This window comes from Pholcus phalangioides, unplaced genomic scaffold, assembly GCF_987345545.1.
Source record: "Pholcus phalangioides strain wild (caught in Gottingen) unplaced genomic scaffold, Ppha-v1.0 ptg000021l_1, whole genome shotgun sequence".
In the NCBI taxonomy this organism is placed as follows: Eukaryota; Metazoa; Arthropoda; class Arachnida; order Araneae; family Pholcidae; genus Pholcus; species Pholcus phalangioides.
Window position 1 is genome coordinate 13,788,406 of NW_028301614.1, and position 20,159 is coordinate 13,808,564.

General features: G+C 35.3%; 1 protein-coding gene across 1 annotated transcript in view; it reads left to right on the forward strand.

Moving 5' to 3' along the window:
- The first annotated feature begins 1,451 nt into the window (after positions 1–1,451).
- The window catches only part of kcc (solute carrier family 12 member kcc), a 505,581-nt gene continuing 486,873 nt past the window's right edge, over positions 1,452–20,159 (forward strand). Inside the window, exon 1 of the mRNA XM_089249045.1 lies at positions 1,452–2,513. Within this exon, the coding sequence (XP_089105171.1) occupies positions 2,336–2,513 (178 nt within the window). The 5' untranslated portion in view covers positions 1,452–2,335. The remainder of the gene's footprint in view (positions 2,514–20,159) is intronic.

The following is a 20,159-nucleotide window of genomic DNA, read 5'->3' on the forward strand; positions in this document are numbered from 1 at the left end:
TGGGACGTTCACAAAGTTTAAAAGTAAACAATAACTTCTACAGATAGCTCAGAAATGTGGAACTTTCATTATAGACACCCAGCCAATTAGTTTACTGCCTTTGGATCACATGTTTACTTTAAGTTGTCTGACAACGTTTGAAACGTCAATTTAGAAGAAAATGCCAATTTGTATTTTATTTTTTATGAAAGAACCATTTTTGCGATTCCTTTTATTGTTTATATGACGACGCTTAGAATCGAAGTTGCGTTCACTTTAATGTCGCGTATTTACGTACAAGTAATCCGTGAATAAAATGTTTAAACGCGTTTTACGAAGAATGCTATTTTTGTCATTTTACTGAAGTTGGAAACATGATTTCTGAAAATCTATTGATTGTGTCATCATAAAATTTTAACATGATATTTTGCGATATATTTTTAAAGTTTTGTATTACCATCTAAGGTCTATCATATATATTTGTATAATTGGTGTTTCATACATGATATGTAGAATGAACTTTCAAAACAACCACACGTACATCAACAGATTTGAGTAAATTATGAGCACAACATACAAACCTTTGAATTTTAGTACCAGACCTATGCATCATCACCAGCTAAATCTACAGTGAAAAACAAACCATTCCATTCATAGATTTTTTTTTTTGCAATCATATCTCGAATATTATATCACACGAACTTTCCTTTAAATTTGACATAAAATGACTTTTTCATAGAAAATGTCATAATAAGTATAAGATTCGTTATTGTTTTTATCATTTTGAGACACTTTCTATCAGAAAATGTTATTAAAGTTCACTTCAGTACTATTTAATAGAAAAATGACAAGAAAGCTAATTGGATATCTTAATGCGATGAATTAGAAAAATAGTATAATGTTTCGCATTGCATTTTTCCCTGTCTCATGATCGTCCACTAACAAAAGAGGATGAGGTACTTCAAGTCGGGAATGATATACTAAGATATCGACTTCATTTCAACTCAGTAGACACTTCCCCCCCATTGAAAAAAAATAAAAATTCCAGCTCTCAAGGAAACTTTCAACATCCTCTCAACAAGCAATCACATCTCAGAAAAGATCAAATAAAAAAAATAAAACGAAAAATAGTTATACATTTATGAATGAAGCTGCTCGTGTTTGTGTCGAAAACATCGATGTTCACGAAAAAAACAAAAAACAAAATAGAGGAAAGTAAAAAAAAAATCAAAATAACAGGAAATAACTTAATACAGATTTTTCCGTCCGGAGCGAGTGGTTTCCTCGAAAAATAAAAAAATATCCTGGATAAAATTTGGTGCTGGACATGAAATGAGAGGAACAGACAGAGAGAGAGAGAGAGAGAGTGAAGGTGCGAGCGGTACCGAAAGATACGAAGGACCTCTATATTCGGCAAAGGCTGTGTGTGTCTCCCTCTCTCTCTGCAACTCTGTGGGATCGATCCATCCTGTCCACAGCACTCACACCACTGCTCTCGGTGTTCTGTGTCGGGATGTAAACTCGCATCGTTGGAATAGCATCTATCCGTTTACGCCGCTTGCTTTCTGCGGATACGGTGTGCTGCTGCTGCTGCTGCTGTCTGTGCGATTATTGTGTGTATCTGTCCCCTCGTGTTAACTTTTTTTCCCTTCCCCCATCTCAGTTATTTGTGTATTTCTCGTCTGAAAAAGAATCCAAGGAGGTCAAAAACCTGATCTTGATACACATTTTCTCCTGTCGGGATCCGGCGCTCTCGTAATCGAAACTGTTAAAAACTCGGCCACGGAGAAAGGCAGCAACTGGAAAATATTTTTTGGATGGTTTCCAATTTCGTCTGGTTTTGTGCCCAGTCAATCACTGTACCTTTCGAAACTTTGACCTCGTTAGTTAAGCTGTTGCATCAAGGTTTACGAACTCGCTAGTGCCTATAAATACAACTATTAAACATATTATATATACAATAAATACTATCGTCTGTTGAAGAATGCTGTTATAAGTTACTGCCACGAGGTCTGCGTCCTATATTCCCTGTGACTTGTTCAAGATTCAGATTTTAAAGGCAAATATTTGATGTTTTTCGCTGATTATTACTTACAGTGCCGATAGAATATGCATTTACGAGTGTTACATTTCGAGCAAAGTCATTAAATTGTCCTGTGATCAGTCATTATTCCAAAGTCCATAGAGGTTTCTTCGAAATCAAAAATACTCAAAGATTTTGGATACAATATAGTAAAATATATATACATGTTTTCACACTAAACCCATTCTCAGGAAGTGCAGCAATAATATTGTATCGTAAAAAAAGGTATCCCGTTATTAATTATTAAATATATATATTCAATCGAAATAAGCAATGGCGAAAGGTGATTCCGACAAGGATTCTCAGAAGAGTTCGCCTGGAAAAGATTGTAAAGATAGTGACAAGGACTGTGAGAAAAAAAGTCCTAAGAAACAAGAGAAAAGTGAAACTGTCGAAATCGAAGTTTCGATCAAGGACGGGAAGGATTCTACCACCGAGTCGCTTATTGCAGGTAAAAATATGATATTAATTAATGCTTAAATAACCATTCTCATGTTTGTCTGTGTATGCAAATGATAAATTTGTCTTTATCAGTGCATGAATCAACCAACACCAATCACGATCACAGGAATTCGGAACTCCGCGGTGAAGACGAACCGATTCAGCGCGATTGCATTCGATTATAACCGTATTGCTATTTTATACACCACGTGTTCGTATTTTTCCTCCCATCCCAGATGGCCATGAGTTCAGTTTCATTTGTTTATGGTGGTGACACCTAGCTTGTATTATAAATAAGCTCGCCAGTAACATTGCGAGGAAACATATCCACACTGAATGGTTTGATCATTAATATTGTTTGACTTTTTTCATATAAAAATGTTGCTTGAATAAAACATCAAATTATATCATTATGACAAATTTGCTCAAAAATTGTATATTTTAAAAATAATATTATTTCAAAAGAAGGCTTTTCCTCCTTTTTATCTAGATTTGTCGCCATCTATACCAACACGATTTCAACAATGAAAAAATTTAACATATAGAATAAATGGAATTCAAATGTCTTTTCCTACATTTGAATTTTCCATTTAATCTATATGTTAAATTTTTTCATTGTTGAAATTGTGTTGGTATAGATGGCGACAAATCTAGATAAAAAATAAATTGCAGTGAAACAATTTGTAAATGTCGAGGAGGTACTTAAAAGATTTGATTCCTACTTTCGCCACCGAATATTATTCGACTCTTTTAACATCTATTTTTTTTTAAATCCTTCTAAAAAATATAAACATATTTCAATTTTAATACTTTCTGTTTCCGATTTTCGTTTCTTTCTTCAATACGCACTTTCATTCAAATACGGATTGACATTTCAAACATTTTTTTGACGAGATCAAGTCCTTTTTAATCCAATATACGATAGAACTCACTGCAACTTGAAAAGTTGGCGTAACGAAAATAATTTGAACGCTCGTATCTTAAGAAGTATTTGAAACTCATAAACCAGAGGTGTTCAATCTTTTTCTAGTCACGAGCACACTGCCTGTACCCCATCATAAAAGAAAGAACATTCTCACGGTTAGTTTGACATACAAACAGTCCTTGAATGTATTTTGTAGGAGGTGTTTAATAGGAACGTTGATCAAGTGCTAGCGAGCACGAAATCGAACATGAGCATCGAGCACTCTAGGTGCTTCAGGGAGCACCACAATGCTCGCGAGCAATGGGTTTAAGATGCCTGTTAACGTTTAAACGTTTTTATTGACAGCGGATAGATCTCGTTGAGATGAATCCAATGTATTACTGGTATTAATACGTCTTCTGGTTTGGTTTTCAGTCTTGCGGTACATTTTCGTAACGAAATCATTTCCCGCTATATGATAATCGAGTATGCACAAGATGATGATACATTCTCGTTGATATAAATCTCATTATACCTCAGGGGTTATTCTACCTTATAACATGGTAAAAAGTTTCCTTATGTAGAAATATCTCTCTCATTAAAAATATTAGTTATCCATTTATTTATTTCAAATTTTTGAAACATATATTTTATTGCATATGCTATTCTATGCTATTACAAAATTTTACATATCTCTGATACTTAATTTTCTACAATCTTTAAAAAAAAAAAAGCAATAAAAACAGCTCGCGCGCATGATAAAATAAAATATCAATGAAATTGAATAAAAATTGATTCGGAATAAAGGAAACTGTGCAGGTCAAAAATGAAAAAGAATATTGACATTTTATCTACTCAATCTACTCCAAAGTAAATTTTAATAATTTTAAAAGTTTGAAAAAATTTAAAAATTCAAAAAAAATTAACATTTTTATAAGTCAAGTATATTTATGAATGAATCGCGTCTTTTTTTTCGTCATTGAATCGAACAGTTTCCTTCATTTTGAATCAATATTTATTCCATTTCGTTGATGTCATGTTATTTTATCACGCGCACAAAATGCTTTTAATATGGTTTTTTTATTTGGAAAAAAATTAATTATTGAGACATGTAAAATTTTTATTTGCATAGGATAACATACACAATCAAATAATATATGCGGAAAAGATTTGAAATAAACCAATGAAAAGATAAAAGTTTTTATGATATTAGAACTAGAGCATAGTTTTTTTACTATGTTAAAAGGGAGGGGGACTGTTTTTAACGAACAATGAAGGCACTAAGTATTTATATTATAAAAAATAATATATATATATATATATATCATTTCCGATACTTTTTGTACCTGAATATATTCATGATTTTTGAGAGGGGGTTGAAGTTTTTCTCTTCGCAATGGTGCGTCAGGAAGTAATGGTAACGAAAAGTGACTAAGCCCCAAACATAACATTCTAAAATATTTCATGATTTACTAATGATGATGTGATGTTTTTTCCTAATTGAGCTATGGGGGGAAATGATCTCTAGGGGTTATAGTGAAGGCATTTCTATCATAACCGGAATTACAAATATACCCACATGTGTCAAACGAAGTTGAAAGATTGTTGATGCAATTAATGGCGTACAGTATATAGGCAAGTCTTTTTCTTGCAATTGAATTCCTCATAAGAAACGTTTATACTTTTTTCTTATCATTTGAGGTCATAGAAAATCACTGCTTCATGTAACGTGAACATGAATTATTGATAAAACTAGGGATCGGATTTTTTATGACCTAAAGATGAAACATCGTTGCTGATCGGTTAAAAAAGTTGAAATTCAAGTTTTTTAACTGATGAACAACGACGTTTAATCTTAGGGCACAAAAATCCAAAAAAGCCCTAATAGTAACAATAACTATCATTTTGGTTTCATGAATACCCGTCATAGTGAAATTGACAGACGTATTCGCAGTCCCCTTCACTTCCAAGGTGGTCTCCACATTTGAGGAAAAAGTGTTCTGTATATGCATGTATAATGCATACTGTGCAGTGTAAATGATTTTGTATTTCTTGCAATAAAGTTAGACGTTATAGAATTTATCGTAAAATGTATCCAATACTTTTATTCTTGGATCTGTAGTAAATTTTTAAAACGAACTTTTGTGTAATCTGGCCCACCCATCCCTTGCATTGCGCCGGGTAGTCCAGAATCTACTGTACAAACACATAATGAACGATATAAATAATGCACACACACACAAAAATTTCTCTCATGCAACATACTGTTCCGGAAATATAATGGCGTGGCCTTGACAATGAGCTCTATTAATGAGATTTCGGGAACTTTTTTTTTCAACATGCAAGTGATGGCTCGGAATTGAGTTCATTGCCGAGAAAGATGAATTGTTTTTTCCGTAGTACAAGTGATGAGGGAGAGAGAGGGTCAATGGAATAGGAAAGACTCGCAACGACCCATTTAAGAGCAACAGATTTCGAGAAAGGCAATTGACTGGGCTGGACACGAGCCAAAACTTTCGGATAGGTATCCGGAAACAAATCATTAAAGAAACTGAACAGACAGTCTTGATGATACCCTACTTTCCGACGCGAAACCACATTATATTCTGACTCCGTATATTGACCAAAGTGATAATGGTCGTAAGACGCGATCATAAGTGATAATGATTATTAGACGTGATCAAAAGTAAATCTATAGTGATTACATCAATGCGATGAATAAATGCCGAAACCCACAATTGAAAAGGAAATGGTTCACATTTCCAAGAACGTTCAGAGAGAGAAGCCATTTGAAGATTATATTATATCCGAAAGAGACTACTGTCTAGCAGACTAACGTAAACGACTAAAATGTGAATAAGAATTTACGAACGTTGGTTTTAATGGGTTTTTGGATTACCCTTATGGTAATAATAGTATTAATTACAGTGTATGAATTGAAATGGTTATTATTAAATACGTATATATAATAGTATATAATAGAAGTAATTAAATGATGGTATTTATTAAAGATTAAAGAACTGGAAAAATAACTCTTAAGATTGGAGGGGTTGGTGCATAATATTGGCTTCGCATACTTCCCAATGGGGAAAATTTCCTCGGTTTATTTTTATTTTAATTTTAAAAACCATATTTTAAAAACGTTTAACAATTTTTTTCTATTCTTCCTTCAGAGCATCGATTTGTTTCTCAAATTTTGTGATTATTTTTCTAGAATTTAACAAAAGGTTTTAGGATTTTAGTTGCTGGTTATTTATTAATGTTTTCGAATTTCATCTTTTACAACAAGCATACCAAATGTTCAAAAATCACCAGAATGTTACCATATTTTTTACCATGAATTTTTTTCCAATCACTTAAATGAGAAGTCCTCTCATTAAAGCATATAACACCTCAGTGCTGAGAAATAAACAAAGTTTCAAGACATTCGAACAAGTGGCGTTTGAAAAATTGTTCCTTATCTGACCAAACAACATAGGTTTGAGAAAAGAGCATTTCAGTGGGAAATATTAGCCTGCCATTGGTTTATATATTGAAACATTTTGAAAATATTTCAGTGCAGGCAGAACAAAAACTCGAACGCAGTTTGACGCAGAATATTTTATAGCAGTTATTTCTCAATTTTTCTAAAAACAAGAAGAAGAAACTTTAAAAATTCATAAAAACCAGAAAAATAACCAAAATAAAACACGGTTTGCAGGGTTAGCATCGCTAGGTCACGAGAATATTTTTAAGACACGAAAAATAAAACAACTCAAAAACAGCCGATAGGTGGTGCTGACGTACACAAGTCAAAGATACGCTAATAACGAACAGAATGCACCCCCCCCCCCAAATCATTTATTACAGCAGTATGCGTTCCACATGACCACCACCACACAGGGAATAACGCACTGCAGGCGAGTCACAAATCCAGCAACGGCAGAGTGCAGCAGGTCCGGATGCAAACTATAAAAAGACAAAAATTTCAGGCTGCAAATTCAAAGTTAAAAAAAAAGAAATGGAAACCGCTAATTTTGAGAAATTAGTGGAGAATCAGCACCACAAATTCTCTGCAACAAACAAAAAAAGATTTAACCTGGGACATCTACCAGCAAATTCAAGATACAATAGAACCTCTCGATAACGGACACCCATGGGACAAAAAACATTTGCGCTAACGGGGAGTGTCCTCTAATGGGGGGGGGGGGGATGTGGACGATACACAGTGCAAACTCGTTCATACGACTTTCACATTTATACTATGTTTGGCTTCGGTAGCAATTGGTTCTCTCTACTCTTTAATATTGAAACTGTACATGGTATTGTAAACCTGTGATTATGCAGTCATCAGTCGTCTCGATAAAGGAAATTTGATTGAATTTCACTTTTACTGGCGGTTATGCGGAATTCCCAAATAAAGTTGAAAAGTCTGATAATTTAGAAAAAAAAATGTTTTTCTCTTCACTAAACCAATTATTTATTTTTATCCGTAGATAATACGTGCAGTTATTTCTTGATTTATACAATATTGTAGGCCGAGGAGTATACACTTCGCATATTTTGGCTTTCTTCACACGTATTAATAAACAAAACCAACATTACCGTTCGAATTCAGCCATCCTGGATCACAGTTATGTTCAGTTAATTAGGAAATTAATTGGCGATTTATCATATTTACGAACACGAGCTTGGGATTTTTAAGCAAAACTTCGCATCAAAATGCTAAGCATAAAGGTTCGACTGCCGACTCTAATATTGAAATGTGACAAAAGATCAGCAAAAAGGAAAGAAATTCCCTTGTCTAAAAATAAAAAAATTGAATTTGTGAAAAATTCGTGCTGTGTTTTTCAATTACTTCAAAATAAATTGATTTTGGAACATTTTGAAAAAGAAAATTCGTTGAGATGTCAACGCTAAAAATACTTGTCACTTTTTTTGAAATCTTAAATATTTCTGAAACTTTTTTTTCATTTCGTAAGTAAATACTTTCATAAATAGAAAATTTTAGTTACAGAAATCTCAATTGATGAATTTGTGGCCTGAACAATATTGTTTTTAGTAGAACAAAGTGAGATCATACAATTTTTTTGGTTGGAAGTTCGTGTAAAAATTTTAATATCAAAGTTCCCAGTTTTTTTCCCCCGAAATAATCATTGCAGTATTTCTTTAATTTTTTGCTGATACCTCAGCAAAAAAAGAAATATTTGCCTCTCATATTTTATTTTGATTTGGGATCACCATTAGAATTTTTTCCCTTTAGGACACTCTTCGTGAAAAAACCTGTATTGGGGGTCTTCAACAGGTGGCCCACCGACGAAATTTAAGTGGCCCGCCAAGACATCGATTAGTGAAAAAATGAAATAAACATTCCACAATCTGAAACCCTAAAATTATGATCATAATTCTCATTCATTTTGGACATTCTTTCTAATCGTGTGAACAGTTGGTATATCTACTGCTACTAATATTAAACCACATATGCTCCTCGTTCACATTCCTCTGCGGAAATTCTATCCTACCTGAACATGTTGGAATGTGCGTGTAAAACTGTGACCCTAACGTGAAGTTTGTTACTGTGCAATGCTTGTTATAATGTATGTAGTGCTACCATCTTCCATCAATTTTTTTTAACCATGAGTGAATTGTAATGATTGAATAATTGCATCTATATCTAAAAGTGGATATTTACAAGAAAATCAAATCTTGACCAGAATTCTTACTGAGCAGTTTCCACTTTAAATCAATAAAAGAATAGTTTATTAAAAGTTTTTGAATCTCATCAAAAAATCTTTTGTCAACAGGAGCCGATGAGTAAACCCTTAGAATAAATTGGTTATTTCAAGATAAAAGTTGGTTTTTTTTAACATCAGACTGATAGTCTTGGGCATTACTGTGCAGAACTCCCAAAGTGAGCTACCTCGAAATTTATCACATTAATTGATAATTGCGTGATGATTAATGAGTGTTTATTAATTAATCATTGATTATTATGTAATTAAATTATATATATACGTTTTTTCTTCTATTTCTTGTATAACTTTATGAAAATATTGATGCTGCCTTCGGATGCAAAACATCGAAGACCCTACTGCATACCGATGAACATTTGGTTGAAAGCTATTATTTTGTAATTTCAATTACTATTTCTGTTCATTAGGGTGCATAATCATAAATTACAAGTAACTCCATTGCAAACGCATCATCGGTTTTGTCATGGATAATCATCAACGTGATCTTTGATGTTTGAATGATAAATACATGAAAACAAACTTGTCAATATTACAGATCATAGCGAAATGAAATTATAATCACAAATACAGAAAAAATTATGTTTCGTTCAAATATCATCTTAATTATACAGTGATCGTATGGAAAAAATGAAATAAAAATAAAGTAACTTCTAAAAAGAAGAAATGTGGAAAACTCATTTTCAACAAATTTATCATCATATTACAATACATTATGAGGCATATTTTTAATACATATGGAAACAAATTGGGTATTTTTCTTGATTTATTCATCTCAATTTTTCTTTTCGAATATTTATCTCGTTGTGAATATAACTCGCATATTTATTTTCTTTTTACGCCGATAATTATTCATTCTCGTTAAATATCGTTGGAAAATATTTTGAAATACTTTCCGAGTATCACGGTTATATATTTTTATGTCTCTTCCAATTTCTTTAATTATACGGGGTTTTTTTATCTTTCATTACCAATTAAAAGAAAATTAGAAAAGAAATTAGGAAGCTCATGTATTGAAGGTCGATTGGTTCATTTTTCGGGACATTTTTTCCGCTTGAAAATTAGGAAAGATTTGTAGGATGATTAGCTCTAGTTTTCTTTTTTGTTAGTTCAAATTATACTTTTTTCAGAGTTTTTTAGGTAATCTTCGAGAGTATTTTGATGTTGAAAAATATTATCTTTTAGAAACCAATTTCCCTATTCCTTTTCTCACAAATGGTTCACGCTGACAGTGTTGTATAACTAAATTTTAATAGAAACCGTATTTCACTGCGAATAATCCGCGGCTGCATCAAGTTCGGAGATACGAAGTTCGCTAAATTGAATAAAAAAACTTGTTGATCATATAATCCGCACAGGCAAATGTCATTCACCAGCAATGAAATTTTGGGGAAATTTTCATTGGGGTTTTAAATTAATATCAAAATTGGGGTTTTCATAGAAAAAATGCAGATTTTTCCTCTGGAATTTGAATTTCTTATTGTTCAAAAAACATTTATAATCACTCTTTATAGACTTTTTTTTTTTAAATACAGTATTTTTCTTTCAATCTCTCAACGAAAAAAATCGCAGAAAACAGGGAGTGTGGTATTTGGTCTGCGTCAAGAAATTCGGATTTTTCTGACGTAGAAAATTTTAATTAAAGTGAAGAATTTATCACCATGCTATTAAAAAGTTTGAAGTTTGTTTCATTTATACGCAAGATTTTTCAGTTTCACAGCATCAAAGTTGGCGAGTTATTTGGCGGAACTCAAGCTCCGCCCTTCGTGACATTACTACACAGCTGGCCACCCAAATTGCAACACCAAGAAAGACAAGAGATATCGCAACAATATTTATTTTGTAGATAACATGTTGACCAAGCATCAAATGATTAAATTTATAGACTTCTGTGAAGTGTGGTTCCTGCCAAAATCAGTAGCCAGAGTAGCCGCCATTGTTGGAGATCACCGCTGCAACACGCCTCGGCATTGATTCAAAGAGACTTTGGATGTGTTCTTGGGGTACAGCAGACCAAGCAGCTTCCACGCGTTGCCAAAGTTGATCTGGTGTGGCAGCTGGGGATGTAATCTGGGTCAATCGTTGAGCAACCATGGACCACATGTTTTCTATCGGCGAAAGATCCGGAGAGCGAGCTGGCCAGGGAAGCAATTCAATCTGGCGATTGACGAAGAACCTTTGGACAATGCGTGCCACGTGTGGTCGCGCATTATCCTGTTGAAATACGGCTGTGGGCAAGCCCTGAAGGTAAGGAAGGACAACTGGCTCCAACACCTCGGAGATGTAGCGCTGGCTTTTTAAAGTACCGGCAAATGCGTACTAGAGGAGTGCGAGAGTGATATCCAATACCGCCTCATACCATAATACCCGGTGCAGGACCAGTGTGGCGGTGCATAACGCGGCTGTTCAGCATCCTCTCTCCACGGTGTCTCCAGACTCGAATCCGACCATCGTGGTGTTGAAGACAGAAGCGTGACTCGTCAGTAAAGACAATTTCATTCCATTGTGCCGTCCACATCCTTCTTTCATCGCACCATTGGCAGCGGAGACGTCTGTGGTTCTGCGTCAAGGGTAGACGAAGCAATGGACGTCTTGCGGACAGACCACTCTGCTGTAAACGGCGTCGAATGGTGCGCGCAGACACTGGATGATGCGGTACAGACTGAATGTGCTGTGCTATGGTTCGTGATGTGGCTGAGCGATCCGTCACTGCCATACGCACAATACGACTGTCATCACGTGAAGTGGTGCACTGAGGTGGATGCGATCGAACACGTCGGTCCGTCGTACCCTCCTGCATCCAACGATCACATATCCGCATTACAGTTGTTTGGTTTCGTCCAACACGACTACCGATTTCCCTGAGAGATAATCCACAATCTCGGTAGGCCACTATCCTTCCTCTGTCGAACTCGGATACTTGATCAAAAGATGATCGCTGTTTTCTACGAGGCATAATTGATCGTTTTTTTGAAAAAAAACACAAGAAAAACACAATTGCCGTACTTTAAATCGTCGAAATCTCCAAGCCTTAAATAGCGCTATGAAGTGGCGCCACAGGCGCGCGTGATGTGCGTCTGCGCTGAAATTCTAATCATTTGCATATCTCACCTCCGCTAATGCATGTTGTAAATTTCATATCATTTGCATGCTTCCTTCAGGGTGTTGCATTTACGGTGGCCAGCAGTGTATTTTCTTCACTCGCTTTACTCGCAGCAACCCATCACTACGTGCTAATTCCTCTGATATAACTGAGAATGTAAGCACTGTAATTACGGGGCCGGGTATTATAGCTAGTAAGTTATAACTTCAGTATCAGCTTTTATGTGTAAGTATCATGAATATCTTATCAACATCGTGGAGATGATTGGAATGCATTTCAGTTTCATATAACTAATAGAAAGTTCAAGAAGCCAACAGAACTTATGATTTTTTATGATTAAAAGTACCACTAAGTTTATACAAATGCACAAAACACAACAACTAAAACTCCCAACGGAGATGGCCATAAAAATATGTGTATGCCAAATATATCAAAAATACAGCAACTAAAAATAAGGAGCAGTTCTCACGAAAACAACTAACGGCATAATTTAACAATGTGATACACTGTCACTGAAAAATCATGGTTGTGCCATCTATTGCAAAATAATTAATCACGAAAATCAAAGTAGGTATTTGGCAATCCGGAGCTTCTAGAATAAAGATTAAAACTTGGGTTTTGCATACATAATACGTGACTCTACGCCACTTATATTCTCCAAAATATATGAAATTGATTATGTGCATTATTTCAGATGGTTTTTTTTTTCCCGTCAGAAAAGGGATTGCCAAGCCGATGTCTGATTCAAAATGCATCTAAAGAAATAAATATGTGGCATCATAATGGTGCACATGCGGTGAAAATATCCCAAACAATCTTACAACGTTATATACATCGGCTTTTGTTTTTAATAAGACTTTCGAAACCAGCCCTTTTTAAAATGGATATTTCCACATACAGTTGAGAAGACGATGTTAAGTTATTAAAACAAACAATATTTTTTCACTACTATGATGCAAAGTTATTTGCTATTTTGCTCAAGCGATTGCGATCCTGTCTAAGTAACTGTCAGCGAAAGAAAGCTTATTTTTTTGAATTTTTTCTGCATTGAATAAATCGTTTATGTTTACTGTATTATCTTGTTTGTGGTCTGTCACATTCACGAAATCATAGATCTGGAAACTTTTCTGTATTTTATTCACGTTGTCTGAAAAAGACGAGTCTGTCTCAGAAACTAACGAAACGAAGATGAAGCAACAATAAGGGATGTAATCCTTCCACAGAGTTTCAGTATAATATGTTGCTGAAAAAAATATTTTATGCTATGGTAGAATACTTTATTTTCAAACTATTTGTTGTTCAGATAATATTACTTGTGTATCGAAAGGGTTTTTTTTGAAGAGTTGATAAATACCAAATAATATATTATCCATATTTGTGGTGAAATCTCTTTACTGGATAATTTCAGTTTACTTAATCAACTTATTATCTAGTGTGTGTGTGTGTGCATAACGAGCTATAATTAATTTTACGAATACTGAAAAATTGCAGTTTAATAGAACATTGTATTTCCGAATGAGAAAACACGCTACGAACTTTGGGAAACGTGATCATCGTGATAATAATATAAAATTATCACAAAAATGACTCCTCGTTGATAACTCACGGAGTGCAATGACAGGGCCGTACCTCTGGAATGTGGCATATAGACAGAAGTTTTGACGGAATTAATATTTTCTGAGGCACATCTCATAACTTTCTAACAGTTGTTGCTTCAACAGAATGATGTCCTGTTTGTACATGTTTGAAAGTCTTAAAAGTATTGATTTGGAGCCCCTCGAATGGTGATTGAGAACTACTTTTCTTAGTCTTATGGAGCAGTGTTTCTCAACCGCCTGACCCTGACATCAGTCAAACCGGGCCCCGTGAGTAATTTACTGATTCATTTTCCTTCATTTATTTCCCATTAGTCGTGTGTATGACCAGGCCTTCCACTCACAAAAAAGAAATCAACTGAGCCGCGGACATTCAAAGGTACATAGCAACCACTGCTATAGAGCACTTGCGGGGCATTTTGACTCCCGAAGGGTATAAAAATGGTACGCAGTACGAAAATAAACGTGACGCTATTGTTTTGATTATAGAAGCTTGGAAAACGATTGCACAACTGTTTATTATGATCCATAAAACATATTATACAGGGGTTGGATAAAATAATATGAACACCTGTGAAATGAGACGAAATCTTTATTAATAGGCTGTTGGCACTCCTTTTGCTTTAATTACAGCTTGTATTCGTCGTGGGATGGACAAATACAAGTCATGCACCACAGTCACGGGGATACGTATCCCCTCCTCCTGCGAAAAGGTCACTAATTCAGAACGTGTCTTTGGAGGTGGAAACCTAGTGCGCAGTTTGGCCTCCAAAGTACCAAGGTTCAATTATATGAAGATCAGGGAACTGAGCGGTCCACACGAGGTGTTGCAGTTCATCATCGTGTTCATCAAGCCAGTCTCCGACAATTCCGGCAGTTTGAACGGACGAATTATCTTCTTGGAACTCAGGTCGAGAATCAGGGAACAAATATTGCACCATTGGATGATGAGGGTCGGCCAGAATACCGACATAAACCGCTGCATTAACCCGCCCATCCAGGACAACAAGTGGGCCGAGACCACGGTGAGATATGACGACCCACAGCATCACTGATCCCCCCTCCATGCTTAACAGTAGAAAGGAGACAGTCAACATCATAAGCTTGTGCTGGCGTTCTCCAAACGTAAACACGTCCGTTAATCTGGAATAATGTGAACGACGATTCGTCTGACCAGATGACATTCTACCATTGTTGTTGTGTCGAATTCTTATGTTCGTGATACCACGTTCGTCGTTTCAAGGCATTGCATGGTATCACCAATGATTTTGGAATAGTCGCTCTACCTTGTATGTTTGCTGTGCTGCATGCAGTTCACGGCGGATAGTTTTTGTCGATAAACCTTCCTGTAGATGTGTGTTCATCTCAGATGTTATCTGGGATACTGTTATTTTGTGCTTTCTGCCTCTCCCCCCCCCCCACACACACACAATCCTCTTCAAAACCCTTCTGGGTCTATCAGCCATCTTAGCGTGAAATCAATTAAGCATTGAAGTTTTTTGCATAAGTTTTACTTAATTAACATTTTACAGGCAAATAATCCGTAATTATTATATTTTTTTTTTACATAAGTATTGCGGAAGACGAGGAAAACAAATTTCTCTAAAGTAGATGCATGCTCAAAGAAATGGTCCGGAAGGATCTGATAAATATCGTATTAGAGTTCCAAACTAGCTAAGGCTTCAGCTGCTGTACGTACCAAAGCATACTCTAGTCTAGTGAAAGCTTTTCTTCGTCAATGCTGTCCGCAAGCGATTGTTCATTGTTTCCTTGTATCATGCGAACGATATCGTTGACCGTTAACGGTTTCGAAGTGAAGGCATCATCGTCAAAGCAAAGAAATCGTCCAGCGTTCATTCGGAACAAACGTTTTCTTTGCGATATGTTCCCACAAAGGCTGCAAATCGGTGGATGCACTTTCATCAGCTTTATTCTTGTTTTCACAGAATTCTGCTGCGTTTAAATTTGCTTTCTTCTACCCATTACAAATGACTTTTTGAGCGATATCCGTCCAGGCTCCAGCTATCATATCCATAGCTTGCTTGGCATCAGGGCTCACTGTTATTTCTTTATTATCAAGCTGGTAAGTAGATCTCAACAGTTGCGTACGGCACTTTCCTTTCACCACCTTAATTATGCATCGGTCAAATGGTTATAAAACACACGTGCAGTTAGGAGACATGTATTCGATGCGAATGCACTCTAATTTTGAAGATTCAATGTGTGCCGTGCAATTGGCGATAAGAAACTCTCTTTTTCTATTTCGCTTCATTTTCCCATAAAACTTAACTAGCTCCTCATTAAAAATTCTCGTATATAGTCATCCAAGCCCTTCGACTTGATTTGTAATTATAAGACAGTGATTTCACGTTCTTCAGGCACCATGGATTCACAAAATTTTTCCAATCAACATAACTTTTCTTTTCTCGATTCCGTTCATGCTGCAGCAAAACAAAGCAGCTAAGGGTTGCTTGGAGTTTTCGCCACCAATGCACTTGTCTTTTTTAAATGTCAAAGTTTTGTTAGGTAACAGTTGGGAAAAGATTCTGGCTTTGTCTGCGTTAAATACATCGGAAGGATCATATGACTTTATTACTTTCGCTATTTCTCCACAATTCCATTCATTCACATTTTTCATATCAACTGAATTAGCTTCCCCGCTAATCTGTTTTGTTACCACACCATACCATTCTTTGAAACGATTCAGCCAGCCGACACTTTCTTGAAAGTTTCCGCATCCAGCAGCACGTTCGAATTCCAAAACCTTTTCTCCTATGAGTGGACCGGTAACTGGCACATTTCGGGAACGAATGTCCTGAAACCAAGACAGCTGCATCCACACCTTGTAAATTCGAAAGTTAGATCTTTTTCCAAGGAGATCCTATAATTACTGTTTTCTTTTGTTTTTTGGAAGCGTGTTTTCGAGTTCGTTATAACGGGTTTTTCATTTCTTTATACCGAAATTGCACAATACCAATAAATTGTTGCTATGTAAATTGATTTGAAGGATTAGAAAAGTTTTCGTTACAACGTGATTTTTGCTATAACGGGATCCAACTGTATAAAATACAGCCGAATCCCGTCATAACGAACACCAAGATACCGGAGAAATCACTTCGTTATAATGAAATTTCGCTATAAAAGAATTCTATTATTCCTCTGCAATCTTATCTGGGGGTTTAGAAAAGTGTTCGTTACAACGAAATTTTCGCTATAACGGTATTTGTTGAAACAGGATTCGACTGTGCGTGTTTTTACAACAATTTGTGACACCATGGCGTAGAAAATTTTAATCATCCCGACAATACCCTCGAAATGAATTCAGAACAATACGTTAAATTCTACTTCAATAGGCATTTCCATCCTTACGTGAATTTCATATGCTCGTTAATTCACTCCCGATATATATGCTTAATCTCGGTACAAACATTTCGCAATATATACTTTTTTGTTATTGTACCGAAATCGAACCAATTTTCCCGAAGGTTTTCCCCACACGAAATCTCGTCCCGTGATTTCTGTCCGCCTCCCCCTTTCTTCTAATTACTCAAATATTTTATTTCGCAATAAATTTAATCCTAATTAATTTCTATTCGCACACAATTAATTAAACGGCATTTGAGATTGAACAGTTAAATGAACCAAAGAATACGTTTCTTTCATTCCATTCTGATTCATGAAATTACTTGAAACATGTTATTTTCATTATTAAAACTCCTAATTATCGTAATTATTTTTTGCAATTTGCGTAATCCAGCATTTTATGTTATTGCGTCTTCTATTACTGATTATTATGTAAATGCACGGAATTAGAAAACTGGAAATGATGGAATTTTCCGCCATATTATATTATATGCAAAGCTATCTCTTTATTCATTCATTTCGTCCATATTAATCTTTTTAGTTTTACTTTACAATAGGGCTGTCAGATTTTATAATTAAGAATATGCGTTTTTTCTCACTCATGTTGTTTGGAAAATTTTCAAGATGATCGCAAAATATATTATTGTTGAAGTGTTAATTAGAATCTAATGGTTTATTATTATTATTTATATTTCACCGTAGCTACTCAACCTTTACAGTGGCAATGACGAAATATCTCGTCTAACTTGATGCGCTCTGTTTCGGCACTCCCAAAATATAACGGGTTCTTAAAACCAGCTCATTTCCCTAATGACGAGTCCCGCTAGTTCTGCACAACAGTCTTTCCTTGATAACATTCACCTACCTGTCGATCAACTGCTAGTGGGTGAAGTCAGCTTTTATTCAAAGTCTGATAATGAAAGGAGAAAAAAAGAGGATATTTTTACTTTTCCTTCGAGATTGTATGGGGGAGGGGGTGTATGCGTACAGTACATAAATAACTGAAAACGATAGAGTTTATCTCTTCCTTTTTTTTCATATTGTTATATTCGGTGTTGGCGGTGGAGACACTTATCAGCTGCCCTGGATCGGAAAGAAATATTCTTCTTCAAAACAGGTCGCATTTTCCAGAGGATTTAATAATTTCCACAGTGGATGTTATAATGCGGATTAGGGGAAATATTAAAAATTACTCAAAGGGTTAATACTTATTCAAAGGTCAAAGCACATTTCAGACAAGTCGATAGCGACAATGAAAGTGACAAGGTAGTCTAGATGTCCTACCCTGTTTCGAAAAAACAAAAACAATATAAAAAAACCTGTTAAAGATAACATAAAGACAAAGATAAAATCAAACGGCTTAAAGAATTTCAAAGAGAAGGTTTCAGAGTTTTTGTTTTCCTTACTAAAAAATTTCTACATGCGCGTCAACATTTCTTGTCAAGTTATTTGTAACATGGGTGTTACAAAAAATGGAAGTAAAAACAAAACTTTTTTTTTATAATTTATCACTTTCATTTCTGTTGGGCTGTTGCCACTAACCTTTTTAATTAAATTTGTGGACTTATTTCAAGAATTATGAACTTATTCACAGGAGCGTAGCCAGAAATTTCGTTCGGGGGGGGGGGCCACTTTCATTTCGGGGGGGGGACCAAAGTGACAGAACAATGGATTTGGCCATCTTTTTCCCTTTTTTCGGTCATTTTCTCACATTTCGGGGGGGGGGGACCAGATCCCCAAGTCCCCCCCCCCCCTGGCTACGCCCTTGCTTATTCATATGAATTGTACACATTTTTCCATATTCGTACAAATTTTGAGTGGTCTAGAAGTTAGGACCTGTTTTGGAAAAAATATTCAAAAAGAAGCTGTTAAAGATAGAAACAAACGGCTTAAAGCATTTGAACAAAAATTCCTTGTTTTAATTTTTTCAATAATTTTATTTCCATCCTTACTTCGATTCTTCGTAACAACCATTTTACAAATAACATAGCAAAAGATGCTATATAGTAAATAGACTTGACATCGTCCGCGTTGCTGAAGATGCGCATGTAGAAATTTTGCAGTAAATAAAAAAATCACAGTAGACTCAACTATCCGGTCTCCGGTACTATCCGGCCTAGTTGAAAGTTCCTTCATAATAATTCTTTGTTATTCCAAAGCCCCACAAAAACCGGTTTTGGGGTGTGGCTCCGCTAAGTCAACCATTAAAATTTCCCGCGCTGCGCTAGCCACATCTCAAAACTTGTTTTTGCGTACGTTAGAACGTAAGTGCAGGGAAATTGTGTCGTGGAAAAGGACTAAAAAGAAGAAGCGGTCATCTATCAAGAATTGTTTTTAAAAAACTAAAAACTGTGAGTTTTGACTATTTCGGCTTTGGCCTACATTTTGCGCAGGACCTTTGATATTTGCGTAATCATTCATCAATGAACAGTGAAATAAGTTTAAATAATTTTGGGTTTGCGTTAATGTTTGTTTATTTTAAAAGCGTATATAGCATGTATTATGTATACTGTGCAGTGTAAATGATTTTGTATTTTTTGCAATAAAGTTAGACGTAATAGAATTTATCGTAAAATGTGTCCAATACTTTTATTCTTGAGTCATTTATTCTGTAATTAGTTTATAAACTGTACATACCAAGCATTTTTTTATATCTTCAATGGTGTGGGAAGTAGTAAATGAATCATTTATAGAACTTCGGCTTATCTGACTTTTCTGTTATCCGGCCCACCATTCTGCCACGTTAGACCATATAGTCCAGAGTCTAGCTTTAAAACTTTCGCTTTCAAGTTCTTTGAACCGTTTGCCTCTGTCTTTAACAGCTCTTTTATTATTTTATTTTATGTTTTTTCAAAACAGGTCAGAACTGCTGGACTATAATATATTATAAAAATTTTTTGGTTCACTGATCAATTTTTGGAAATTGGCCAGTGAGAACTTGAATACCGCGTTCATGAGTGGT